This window comes from Rattus rattus, chromosome 5 (genome assembly GCF_011064425.1).
Source record: "Rattus rattus isolate New Zealand chromosome 5, Rrattus_CSIRO_v1, whole genome shotgun sequence".
NCBI classification, from domain to species: domain Eukaryota; kingdom Metazoa; phylum Chordata; class Mammalia; order Rodentia; family Muridae; genus Rattus; species Rattus rattus.
The window spans coordinates 91,847,018-91,859,062 of NC_046158.1; the positions used below are offsets into that span (position 1 = coordinate 91,847,018).

Consider the following 12,045-nt stretch of genomic DNA (forward strand, 5'->3'; position numbering starts at 1 on the left):
AGCTTCTTCAGCGTTTAGTCCCCAGCCCTCAAACCGTCACCTTCCTGCTGTGACGTGTTTCCCGGCGAGTTTTACTAGGTCATCATAACAATGCACAATTGTTCAGTTTGCTGATGCTACACACTCTGAAAACTACTTTTGTGCATGATCAGGTCATACAGGAAGAAAGGGGCCATCATTTGCAGATAAGACAAGAAGCCACAGCCCACCTGAGCTTAGGGAAGTCTTAGTCTAAGCACAGAGTAATATGGCCCATGAACTTTGAACAGTTTTATGGCCATCCCATTTGTCACTGTGTTAGGACAAAAGAAGAGTTACAGTAACCAGTCTTTTCATTTCAGAAGTCCGAGCCTTGCTTTAGTGATTATGGACCCAAACTCTTTTTACTTTGCTTAGAAAAAGTAACCTTTCCAGGCATGGCGGCACACGCCTTTAGTCCCAACACTCGGGATGTAGAGTCAGGCGGATCTCTGGAGTTCAAGGCCAGCTTGGCCTACAAAGTAAATTTAAGGAGAGCCAGGGTTCCTAAACAGAAAAACCCTGTCTAAAGAAACCAAAAAAAGAGGGAGAGAAGGGGAGAAGCAGAGAGAAGGGGAGGAGAGGGGAGGGGAGGGGAGGGGAGAGGAGGGGAGAGGAGAGGAGAGAACCCTGAAGGGCTGCCCATGCTTTCAGTTACTTCTCATTTCCAAATGACACCATGACATAGTATTTGTGCACACAAAAATAATTCTAAAGATAGTTACTGGAACTTGAATGTCCCTAAGAGTTTTTTGAATGTAAAGAATCAATTATTTATACTGTGAGAAGTCGTATAGCTTTGTGTATTCTCAGAGTCTAACTGCATATCAGGGGAAAAGCATATCATTCTGAAAGTTCATTGTCAAAGAAAGATTCAAAGCAGGAACCGTTCAAAGTGTATTAGGCCAGTCTTCTGTGCACTGGTCTCTATGCCCGCTCAGTCGGTATGGTCATCTTTGCTACTTTACTTATGCTTTGTGGGAGGAGGTGATGAGCAGTGCTGGGGTCAGAAAGGTTCACTAAGCCAGGGGCTGGCGAGCTGACTCAGCCAATGAAGTGCTTGCAGGATAAGCATGAGGACCTAAACTCAGCTCACCAGTACCCATGTCAAAGCCAGGCATGACAGCACTGACCTGGAGACCCCGTGCTTGGAAAAGCAAGGACAGTCAGATCCCAGCACAAGTCAGTGGTTCAGGGAGAAGCACTGTCTCAGAAATAAGATGGAGAATGAAGGGCTGGGGAGATGGCTCAGTGGTTAAGAGCACCGACTGCTCTTCTACAGGTCCTGAGTTCAAATCCCAGCAACCACATGGTGGCTCACAACCATCTGTAATGGGATCCGATGCCCTCTTCTGGTGTGTCTGAAGACAGCTACAGTGCACTCATATACAAAATAAATAAATAAATCTTAAAAAAAAAAGATGGAGAATGAAAAGAAGATGATCAGTGTCAACCTTTGGCTTTCATGCACACATTCACCCACACATGCACTCATACATGAACACATGCACACACATGTACACATACACATTAAACATGTACACACACATAACATACACACACAAATGAATTTTTTTTTAGAAACAATAATCCTTTTTAGATGGACTTGGTACCTACCACCCATTATGACATTCTCACGTTTTAGCCCTGCCCTGACTCCGTCATCCAGTTCTGTTTATTCAACATGTGTCCCAGCTCTGTCTACCCCCTCCTCTTTTTTCTCTGTCCTCTGGCATCGCTCAAGCTCAAAGCTCTTCTGTTTCACTGTTTCAGCAGGTGAATAATGGTATTGGTAGGTATTTTTACCATTGTCCAAATGGTTTATCTACTCGGAAAACAGGAAAGAGAAATCTGATACTAGTAGAAAAGCTATAGAGTACTTTTAGTAGAGAAGACCAAAAATACTTTCAAAGAAAGAGAAAGGTGTTCAAATAAGTATGCTTTTTGTTTGTTTTTACAACTCATATATGCGTTTGTTCAGAGACCAAAGAACGACTTTCAGGGTTGGTTCTGTCATTCCACCTTGTGAGCCCAGGTATCAGAGTCAGGGCAATGGGCATGGTACCAAGTACCCTAATACACTGAGCTCCAGAAACAAGCATTTTGAAAAGGTTTGGCTGCTTTTGAGGAAAACTGTTCTCCATTTGTTCCAAGGTAGGATTTGTATTTGTCACCTTGGTGACTAGCACTGGGACAGTTGTAGTAGTAGACATTCTAGCCAGAGGTCTTAGAAAGCAGCAGTGCTGGTGGAAACCTGAAGTGGGGTACTCCTGGACTGGGATCTAGTAGCCCCAAGCTATGACAAGTGTTTGGAACCTTGTGAACATGTGTCAGGAAACAACACAGATGCCCCAGTCATGTCCCCATCTCATCTCCCGAAATAGTTGAAGAGTCTAGAAATCTGGTTGCAACTACTGCAAATGAAAGTGTCAACTCCCTCCTGTGATATCAGCACTTGAGAGACTGAACTAGAGTTCAAAGCAAGACCTTCCCGAACAGAAAATAGTGTCAGGTGACTACTTGCAGAGGACGCCGAGTAGCTTTGCTTGTAAAAACACACCGAAAGGCTGGGTAGGATGTTTCTGATGTAAATAAAAGTCCCTCCCGAACTGCTCACTTCCAAAATGCCTTTCTTTTGTGTTTATAGAGTCTTCCAAGATGTAAAGTAGACATTTCTAGACACACACACACACACACACACACACACACACACACACACACACACACGCCTCTTTAAGACAGGATTTCATATGTGTACCAGGCCAGACTGGAGCACTCTGTGAGGCTTAGCGGACCCTTATAACCAAGTCCCGTCTGCCTCAAGCATTTGGCAGGTATACACTCTACAACTAGCTGTTTCTCTGTTTTACTTTAACTAGGTAGCATGATAAGCTTATGATAAAAATCCAAGGCTTTAATTTGGTTTCCCAGACAAGGGTTCATCAGTAATTTTCAGCCATGACCAGTAGTTGAAGCCACTGGCCAGAAGCATACAGAAAACATAGGAAGACATCTTTTGCCTGAGTTAACCACTCTTCTTGATTATTGTGGTTTCCGTGTAACCAAATCTGGTTCAAGGCAACCTGATTATCAAAGGAGCAATTGTCTGAAGCAGATCTAGTGAACATATTAATGTGTTAGTGAAGCTGGAGGTGACCGGTGTGAGGTTGAAGGGACTTTACTCTGTAATGCGTGTGCTGAAGATTCAGTAGGATGAGTGGGACAGGTTAGTTTATGATCTTGAAAGGTTGCACTCCAACCCAGCAAAATGGAGGGCATCCAGTTGCTTTCTGAGAGTAGTACTTATCTCCATGTAACTCAGGTCCCTCCCTCCTTTTCCTCATTGGCCAAGCAGTCAAGGGAGGGGGAATCAATCTTAGCCATCACCTACTACATATGTTTATTTCTCCATCAAAGCCTGCAGATGGGTTTATTTCTACATTTTGTATCCTATTTATTTTAAAGCTTTTTAAGGTAGGTTTAAGTGTCCCAAGCCTGCTGGCCACTAGGCCAGTTTGGCTAGTACTTTTCAACTCTGAGCTTGTAGTTTGGGTAAGGAGAGAGAGACTTCAATGTAGCAGGTGGGGTCCAGGGTTTTCTGTCCCTCTCAATGAGGCAGCACTTACACTGACACATTCATCTTGAAAGTGGACCTTTGGTTTGTTTGCTTTAAGTGAGAGGCCTGAAGAGCACAAATAGTGCTTCCTAACCGGAACTGGAGCACGCATCGTGAAGATGCTCTAACCCAGTGGTTCCAGGCAATTTACATTTGTGGGAACTTGAGCAAAATCTCTTTCAATCTGTGGATCGAAGATGGTCAGGGACCTTCATTCCCTGGAATCAGTCCTTAAGTACCCCCACCTCCCATCATGAGGAACAGAAAAGCAGAATACTTTACCCAGGACGAGGCACAGACCTTTTGGTGAGTGGCTAAAAGGAAGGGTGCACACATCCCTATCCCAAAGAGGTGCAGTCTGTGCTCGTTTTCCCCGTGGAGTTTGGTGAAACTGATTGACAAGGAATCTGTACAATTGATAATGAAACGCAGTGCCCAAGAGGCCCTCAGCAAGTATGTCTTCTTGATTAAGTCTAATCTACACCTCTCTTTGCAGCAAGCGAGCAACAGATGAGGCTGGTGTGCAAGGAGTCCCCAAGGGAGTACCTACAGCCTTTCAAGGACAAACTGGAGGAGTTCTTCAAGAAAGGTAGGAGGCTGCTCGGCCGTACCCTGCCCTCTCTCTGTCTCTCCCCATTGCCCCTTACTCAGCTGGGTCCATGGTCCATTGTCCAATGGTGGGTTCATCCTCAGTGTAGACTGAGCTGTCTTGTATCTTCTATATCACCTTGTGAGGACATTTCATCCTTTAATCATTCATTGTTATTCCTGCTTTTGAAATATTTTGAGGGAAAACCTTCCTGTCTCTTCTGGACAGTAGGTGTCCTTGATACATGTTAACTGACCCCAGTGAGTACATGTAAGGCTTACGTAGTCCCGCAACTCAGATTGATGGTCACCCCTGACAAGTGGATGGGGATTATATTCCTGGTCTCAGGAGCATGGCAACTTGGAAATTTGAAATGTGTGGTTGTTTGTTGTGTTGCTTTCTTTCGTTCATTTACAGAGAAGCAAACTGGGGCCCAGTGAATGTCATCATCCCACTGCTTGGCTCCCATTGGCTCTTTGGGATCCCTGGAAGATTCAGCACTTAGAAACCTTTGCCAGTTCTGTACCTTCCTCCATATTTCTGGGAGAACTAAGATGCTTTTATTGATCAGGTTACCGCACGTGAAAATACAATGCTTCTATGCACTTCCTATTTTAATTTCACAAATTCAGTTTAAGATTCAAAAGAAAGCTAAATATGGGATTTTTAAAGGAAGCTCTCTGTTTTTACTAGAAAGCCAGGGGAAATGCATGCAGGGACTGTTGGGGAAATTTCAACATGCCATTTCCACTACCAAATAAGGCCACGTGATACTACACCATCTGGGTCAATTGACAAAGTATGGCCAAACCACCTTGGAAATTAGCAGAGAAATTCTCAGTCTGTGAGTCACAGGAACACTGTTCCAGCTGCTCTCTCTGTGCAGAGATCTCTGTTCTCTCCTCTCTACAAGACCTTGTTTGCATGAAGGCAGAAGGCAGAGTCGCTCTTGTTGAGCTTCATGTTTGATGGGAGTAATGGATCAGGCACAGTATCATTTAGAGAGCAAACAGGGACACAAACGTTTTCTACTATGTGACTATGAATAGGTAGGGGTTTTTTTTAGTGTAATTCATCAAGGTAACTGTGTTGCTTTATGTGCTATACCATACATGCATAACCCATAGAAACTTCGAACTGGAAGATACTTTCTCTTTCTTACCTCTAATTTATGACTGTTTCTTTTCACATATGTAAACTGAACTAGAAATGAACATATAGCTACATTCTATACTTTTTAAACTTTCTATTATTCTATAGCTAAAAAAACACACATATATGTATGTATATATATATATACACATATATATATATACATATATATTAGAATTTTAAAATATATACATATATATTAGAATTTTAAAAGAGCCAGTATCTCGATACATTGAGAATTCTATTATTTTGATGAAAAGAGATAAATTTGAATAGGTCAGAACCTTGAAAACCTTTCATACTTGGGAAATGTACTACGTCTCTCAGCTTAAGGAAGGAAGCCCTAAAGTAGTTCTTGAGAATTTCAATTTGTTTTCGAGTTTTTTGGTCATAACCACCCCAGCCCCAGCTCCACCCTCTTTACCCTCACTTCCCTATTTAACTTTTGAGTTTTCTTCTTTCTTAAAAAAGAAAAAAAGAAAAACCGTTGGGCGCAGTTTATGTTGACTAATCTACTTGGGTGTGGGGCCTGCCAGACTGCATTCCACCATTGAAGATTATTGACTCTTTCCCGACCAATAACCTCAAATGCTAATAGCTCCTTAGTTGTCCACGGGATCTCATGCCCACCCCAACCCTCATTCTGGGATTTCGTCTGGCTTGATCTTGCACAGATCTTATGCATATTGTCACACTTTATATGAGTTCATGCGTGCAACTTCCCTGTTGTATGTGGAAACCACTGTTACAGTGCCAAATGAGGCCGTGGTTCTGTAGTTTAGTGGTCTATAACCAAGAAATACATGACACGTAATGTTATCCTAACACGGTTCAGATCCTGGAGCTTTGCTAACTTGCTGAATACACAAATGGGAATAGCTCTTGATTACTATTAGGGCAGTAAGCAGTAGTTCCTTTGGAAAATAGAAAAGATTTATCTTGGATCACGGTTTAATTCGGGGTCACTCAGCTACATTTCCCACAGGCCCCATTGTCCCTGGGCTCCATTGGGCTGTGTTCAGCAGAGAATCACAAAATGAGCTCGGGGAGAAGACAATACTACTTTGTTTTTAAGTGTAGCTGTTTCTCTGACTAATAGAAAACGTAAAATTCACTGCCCACCACAAATAGGCATTATTGACCTTGGATAATCGCATTTTATGGTGATTTTCATGCGATTTAAGTATAACATTTATCTGATTCCACATTCTCAAAATCAGTAGCGCTATCACATGTGCTTCTAAGGAAAATACTGCCGCTAACCCGGCCTTGGTGTAGAGCTCATAAAACATACCCGCGTATCAGAAATGCTGGACTGTGAAATCTCCACCAGTTCGGGACTTGATGTGTATGCGATATGCCCTATATGATGGTAAACTTGGGCAAGAGGAGTCCTTCTCAGACGAGTTAGGAAATGCATCCCAGGCAGAGGGAGCACTTCAAGTCTATAACAATCAAAGAAATGGATAAGACTAGGTGCGACGAAATCATAGGCTTTTTGTGAAGAGTGAAAGACATGTAAGGAGAAGGGAATCGCCACAGGATTTGATAAGGAACCTGAGCTTCGTATTATACACAATAGACAGTAGTGATAAATACCATGCGCAGGAATGGCACGTGCATGCTGGGCTGGGTATCTTGTTTAGTGAAGGAATCTTAGGGGACTAGTTTTCTTTTGTTAGTAAGAATATATTTTATAATGATCAATGATATAAAGTTAATTGAAGGAGTAAAAGACTAAAAAAGAACCTGAGTAAAAAACTATGGTGAAGGAAGGAAGAAGAAAGGGAGAGAAGGAGGGGCAGAGGGAGGGAGGCAAGCAGGGAGGTGGGAAAGCCTGTGTAAGCTGTGTTAGGAGCATTGACAGAATAAAGCAAAACATGAAGAAAAGATAATGCTCCCTTCTTTTGCCTGGAAACCTGGTTAGATCCTTAGGAGGAGGACAGTGAAATAAAACTTTGGACATGATGTCTTTGCTGTGCATGTGTGGCACACGGGTAGAGATGCTGTGTATGGGTGAGAGCTGTGTGATACTGCAGCACGATGCTACCATCCAAAGCGTTTACATTCAAAGAATCTGTGATGGCGTTACAAAGGAAATAAAAAGATTCTTTTTATGTTTCAAGAAATTTATAAGTTTATGTTGGGCCACACTCAGGGCTTTCCTTAGCTGCCTGTGGCTACAAGTGGTTCAAAAGGGTAGCAGTTTAGGACATAGGGGTGAACGTGACAGTCCAAAGGCAAGATGTAGAATAAAAAGATTCCTCCAAGTATCACAGCAGATGAGTTTAGGATCATATTAGAAGCATAATTGAGAAAGTATGCTGTGACAAGAGCCTGTGTGGAGTGTTTAGCCAGAAAGCTAGTTTTCTGTAAGGGGTCTTCTCACTCAGAAAATATTAAGCAATTAGGGTTTGGGTGTTTTGGTTTTTTCTAAGCCTGAGAAGCATTGTGACTCAGTTGATTCATGATTAGAATTACTTGTATATAAGCAGCAATTCAGCCCTCATAATTTTCCATTTGTAAATCACATCCTGTTACCACACTCGGATGAGATGATGTGTTTGTCTTGATCATCCTTCCTTTCTCAGAACACTCTTAAATAATGTTGACAGAGCCATGTACTTGTTCTCAACTAATTTTCATTTCCTGAGCTAAACAGAAAGAACTTTTAATGGCACTTTTCTGGGTTTCCATCCCTGTGGTGTCTAAACCCTTTTCCCTTCTCTTCCACAGTAGGCTCTCGTGGGTGCCAATTTACAGTGCAGGTCTAAGCAATCTCGCGCAGCCATTTGTTCGTTTGGTTTGAGCTTGCACTTTCCCACCCTCAGGTCGAACATGGCCAGTAATGACATGGCCTTCGAGACCACGATGCTCACATTAAAAGTCCCCATAAACATAGCAGGGATCCTATAATTGAAAGAAGCCACAAAGCAACTGATTTGATCCTAGGTCCAGATCTTATAGGTGGTCTTTTCTTGCTGTTAAATTGCCGTTTGTATTTATAGCTTAGGCAGGGAAGGCTATAACTAAAGCTGGCCCTAATTCCAGCACCCTCCCACGCTTGGTCTTATCTCACATTCTGCTACCCACGGAAGCTGATAAATTTCAACCTGACTCTGAATGGTTAACTCTAACTCTGCTTCCTGTGTGGTTATTTGGCCAGATAAGATAATAGGTTTTGGGGGTTTTTTTTGTGTCAAGAAATCTTTCAGTTAAATACTACTATTCCTCTACTACTACTACTACTGCTACTGCTGCTGCTGCTACTACTACTACTACTACTACTACTACTACTACTACTACTATTACTACTACTACTATTACTACTACTACTACTACTGAATAATACAAAAACCCCAATAATTTTGCCAAGTAAAACAAAAAGCAGTAAATCTGATTCCCCACACTGAGTGCAGGCAGTTCCAATGTACAGATGCATAAATATTCCACGATAGCCGAGACTATGACTGTTGGACCCTATTGCTTTTCCCTTTCTCTGAGCCTGTAACACAGCCGCAGCCTGACCTTTGATACATAGCTCTCACTGTCTGTTGAATGTGTGAACAAACACCCTGAACTGGGTGAAGTCCCTAGAGGGTGTGTGTTTTCCCTCCGTGGCTTTCTTGTTTAAATCCTTTCAGGATCAGAGAATCCTGATAGTATCTGGCAAGAAATATTTTCAGCCTATAATTCACAGTGCTGGTTAGGCCTCTTCCCTATCAAAAATATCTTTTTTGGTATATACATCTACTAAGTTACTTTGTAAAAGTCTTAAAGTCAAATAACATTGACAAGGGCCAAAACTGAACCTCAGAACAGAGCAACAGCAAACCACAGTCGGCCTCGTCATTTTGACCTCCAAACCATGGAAGTAAACTTGAGTCACAATTTTCAGTGACTGTGACCTGGAGTGTGGCCTCTGAAAGAAAGGAATCTTCACTCAGCACATGGAGGAAAGGGACAGGGACTGGCCAGTGTATGGTACTCCTGGGCCAGGGTATGTACTGTGAGTCTCAATATAATTCAAGGAGGCTGGCTTCAGGTGTCATCAGACACCTGTCCTATGTCACAGACATGTCCTGTGTCATGAGTGTTTGGAAAGTGCAAAAGCCACCTTGGAGGCTTTCTCATCAGGCTTTCATCTGCAAAGTTTAGCTTACATCTTTTTATTCACTAATGTAAATTAGTGTAAATGTAAAGTTCAGTAGAGCAGAGAATGACTTCTCTCTCTCTCTCTCTCTCTCTCTCTGTCTCTCTCTCTCTCTGTGTCTCTTTCTCTCGTACATGTAAGTATACATAAATTATTCAGAGAGCTCTCATATGTATATGAGCATCCACTTGGCTTTCAGTAACTCTAGTTCTCTTTTTACTTTTTCATCAAAATTCAGTTGTAAAAAGAAAAATGTCTAAATCTTTTAGATGTATCTGGAAAAAAGGTAAAGAAGTCTGTAGACAAACTTCACCATAGTTTTAAAATTCTATATAAGCTACTAGTCCAGGACCAAATATAAATAACTCCCAGAATTGAAGAATGATTAGATACCTAGAATTCAAAATATAGCTTCTATTACTATGAGCAGTTCCAAGAGGAATAGTTACATGCTGATCACTTAGGATTTGGCGGTAAAAAGTATATCACAAATTCACTATCCACTCTTCATCTAAAAAGCTTAGCAAAGCTTTAAATAATGTATCTTTCTCATTACAATAAAATCGTGTACTAGCTCCAAAGTTGTAGCTTTTACCACAGACAAAATTCTATCGTATCTACCTATAAAAGAGTTCCCAGGCATGGAACAATGAAAAGGCACGTAATTAGGAGCAGTTTTGTAGAAACTGCTCATAAAACATAGGAAAAGATTCCACTCTTAGGACAGAGGTCATGCAAGGTAAATTACCCTGAAATTTCATCTTCTACCCATTAGATTAGCAAGATTACAAAAGTTTGAAGGCAGAATATGTTGGCTTTGTCGTGAGATATCATTCTAGCACATTGCTTTTGTTACAGTCCATTTAGAGTTCAGTTTATGAAAGAGCATCATCCCCTGAAGTCCAGTGTGTGCTTCTTGAAGGAAGATGTGCCATGCTGACTCGGGAATGATGCTGGCCACATTAGGGTGGGTCTTCCCACCTCACGTAACCTAATAGCATAATCCCCTACAGATGCGCCCAGAGAGGGCTGTTCAGTGGTTCCTGATCAAGGTGACAGTCATTATTAGTCATCATAGTATCTTACCTCTTACCTTTTCTTCCCTAGTTACCTAAGTCTGCTCCTCTAGTTCTAGCTCTTCCTTTACCTTCTGATACAGGAGTGCACTGGCATCTATGTGCTCATTCCAGGACAAGTTAAGGGATGTGCTTCCTAAATTACCCTAACATACAGTATCTTCCATGCCTATCCACAAAGGAAGACCAAATAACATTTTTTATGTCTTAATATTATTGTCAGAATTTTACCTATTAAGTAGGTATTTGCATTAGCCTTAAAAAATCCAATTTGTGCTCTTACTCCCTCTTGCTCTCACTTTCTTCCCCCTTTGTCTCTTCTCTTCCCATTCCCCTCCTCCCTTCTCTTCATGTGCTCATGGCTGACCTCTCCTCCTCCTCTTCCTCCTCCTCCTCTTCTTTTCTTTCCCTCCCTCCCTCTTCCCCACCTCTCTCTCTCTATCTCTCTCTCTCTGCCACTCTTAACTCCCCTCCCCATGCCATGAATAAACTCTATAATAATAAACATGGTGGAGCAGTCTTTAATCCCAGTACTCAACAGGCAGAAGTAGACAAATCTCTGTATGAGGCTAGCCTCATCTACATAATGAGTTCCAGAACAGCTAGGGTTATATAATGAAATCCTACCTTAAAAATGAGAAAGAAGAGACAAAAAAAGGAAAAACAGGGTCTCATTGTAGCACAGACTAGCCTCAAACTGACCATGTAGCCAAAAATCATTTTGAACTCCTGATCCTCCTGCCTCTACCTCCGTATTAGGGATTATCTCTGGCTCCTTAACTCTAATTATTGAAAGACAGTCTTTTACCTCTGACTTTAAGCAATTTCTCAGAACTTCCCACAAATGAGAGATGGTGGTTGGTGGTATAGTTTGGACAGACATCAAGTAAATCCTGTTAACCATTCTAAAATGTCCTGTGAAGCCACAGAAATTTAGACACACCAGGTTCACACCATGTCCTCACCCCTCCAAGTGTGTGAGACTGGATGCTTCCGTTGCTTTGTTGAAACATGGACTAAAACATAAATTCATCTTTACAGACGTGAGCCAGGCCTTGAGTCATGTAAGCGTTAACGAATTGCTAGGATCCAGCTCATGGTGGAAGTGTTGAGTGTCTCTTTGTTTCCTTTCCTCTTGGGAGAATTCAAGGTCCTTTGATTACCATGTCTTCCTTCAGATGAAGTAGAAGCTGGGGAGGTGTGAGTTAGCCTTTCTTTTTGTGTACCCACTTTCATATCCACCATGGATACTCCCTCTCTGTGTGTCACTGGTTTCTCTAGGGAATACTATAAATGCATTAAGTCGTATTTCCCTGAGACTGGGTTTTATTAACCTATGAAGTTGTCATATTTATATTCAGCTACAATCGCTTAATTTTCTTTTCCTGTCATGACATAATGTGCACTTTAAGTTAAATTTTAAAACACAGTTACTTTTTTA

General features: G+C 41.7%; 1 protein-coding gene across 2 annotated transcripts in view; it reads left to right on the forward strand.

The window, feature by feature from the left end:
- Fmn1 (formin 1) overlaps positions 1-12,045 on the forward strand; it is a 363,061-nt gene that overhangs the window by 284,141 nt on the left and 66,875 nt on the right. For both annotated transcript variants that reach the window (XM_032903890.1, XM_032903891.1), the window contains one exon: positions 4,131-4,223. In XM_032903890.1, coding sequence (XP_032759781.1) covers positions 4,131-4,223 — 93 coding nt within the window. The remainder of the gene's footprint in view (positions 1-4,130; positions 4,224-12,045) is intronic.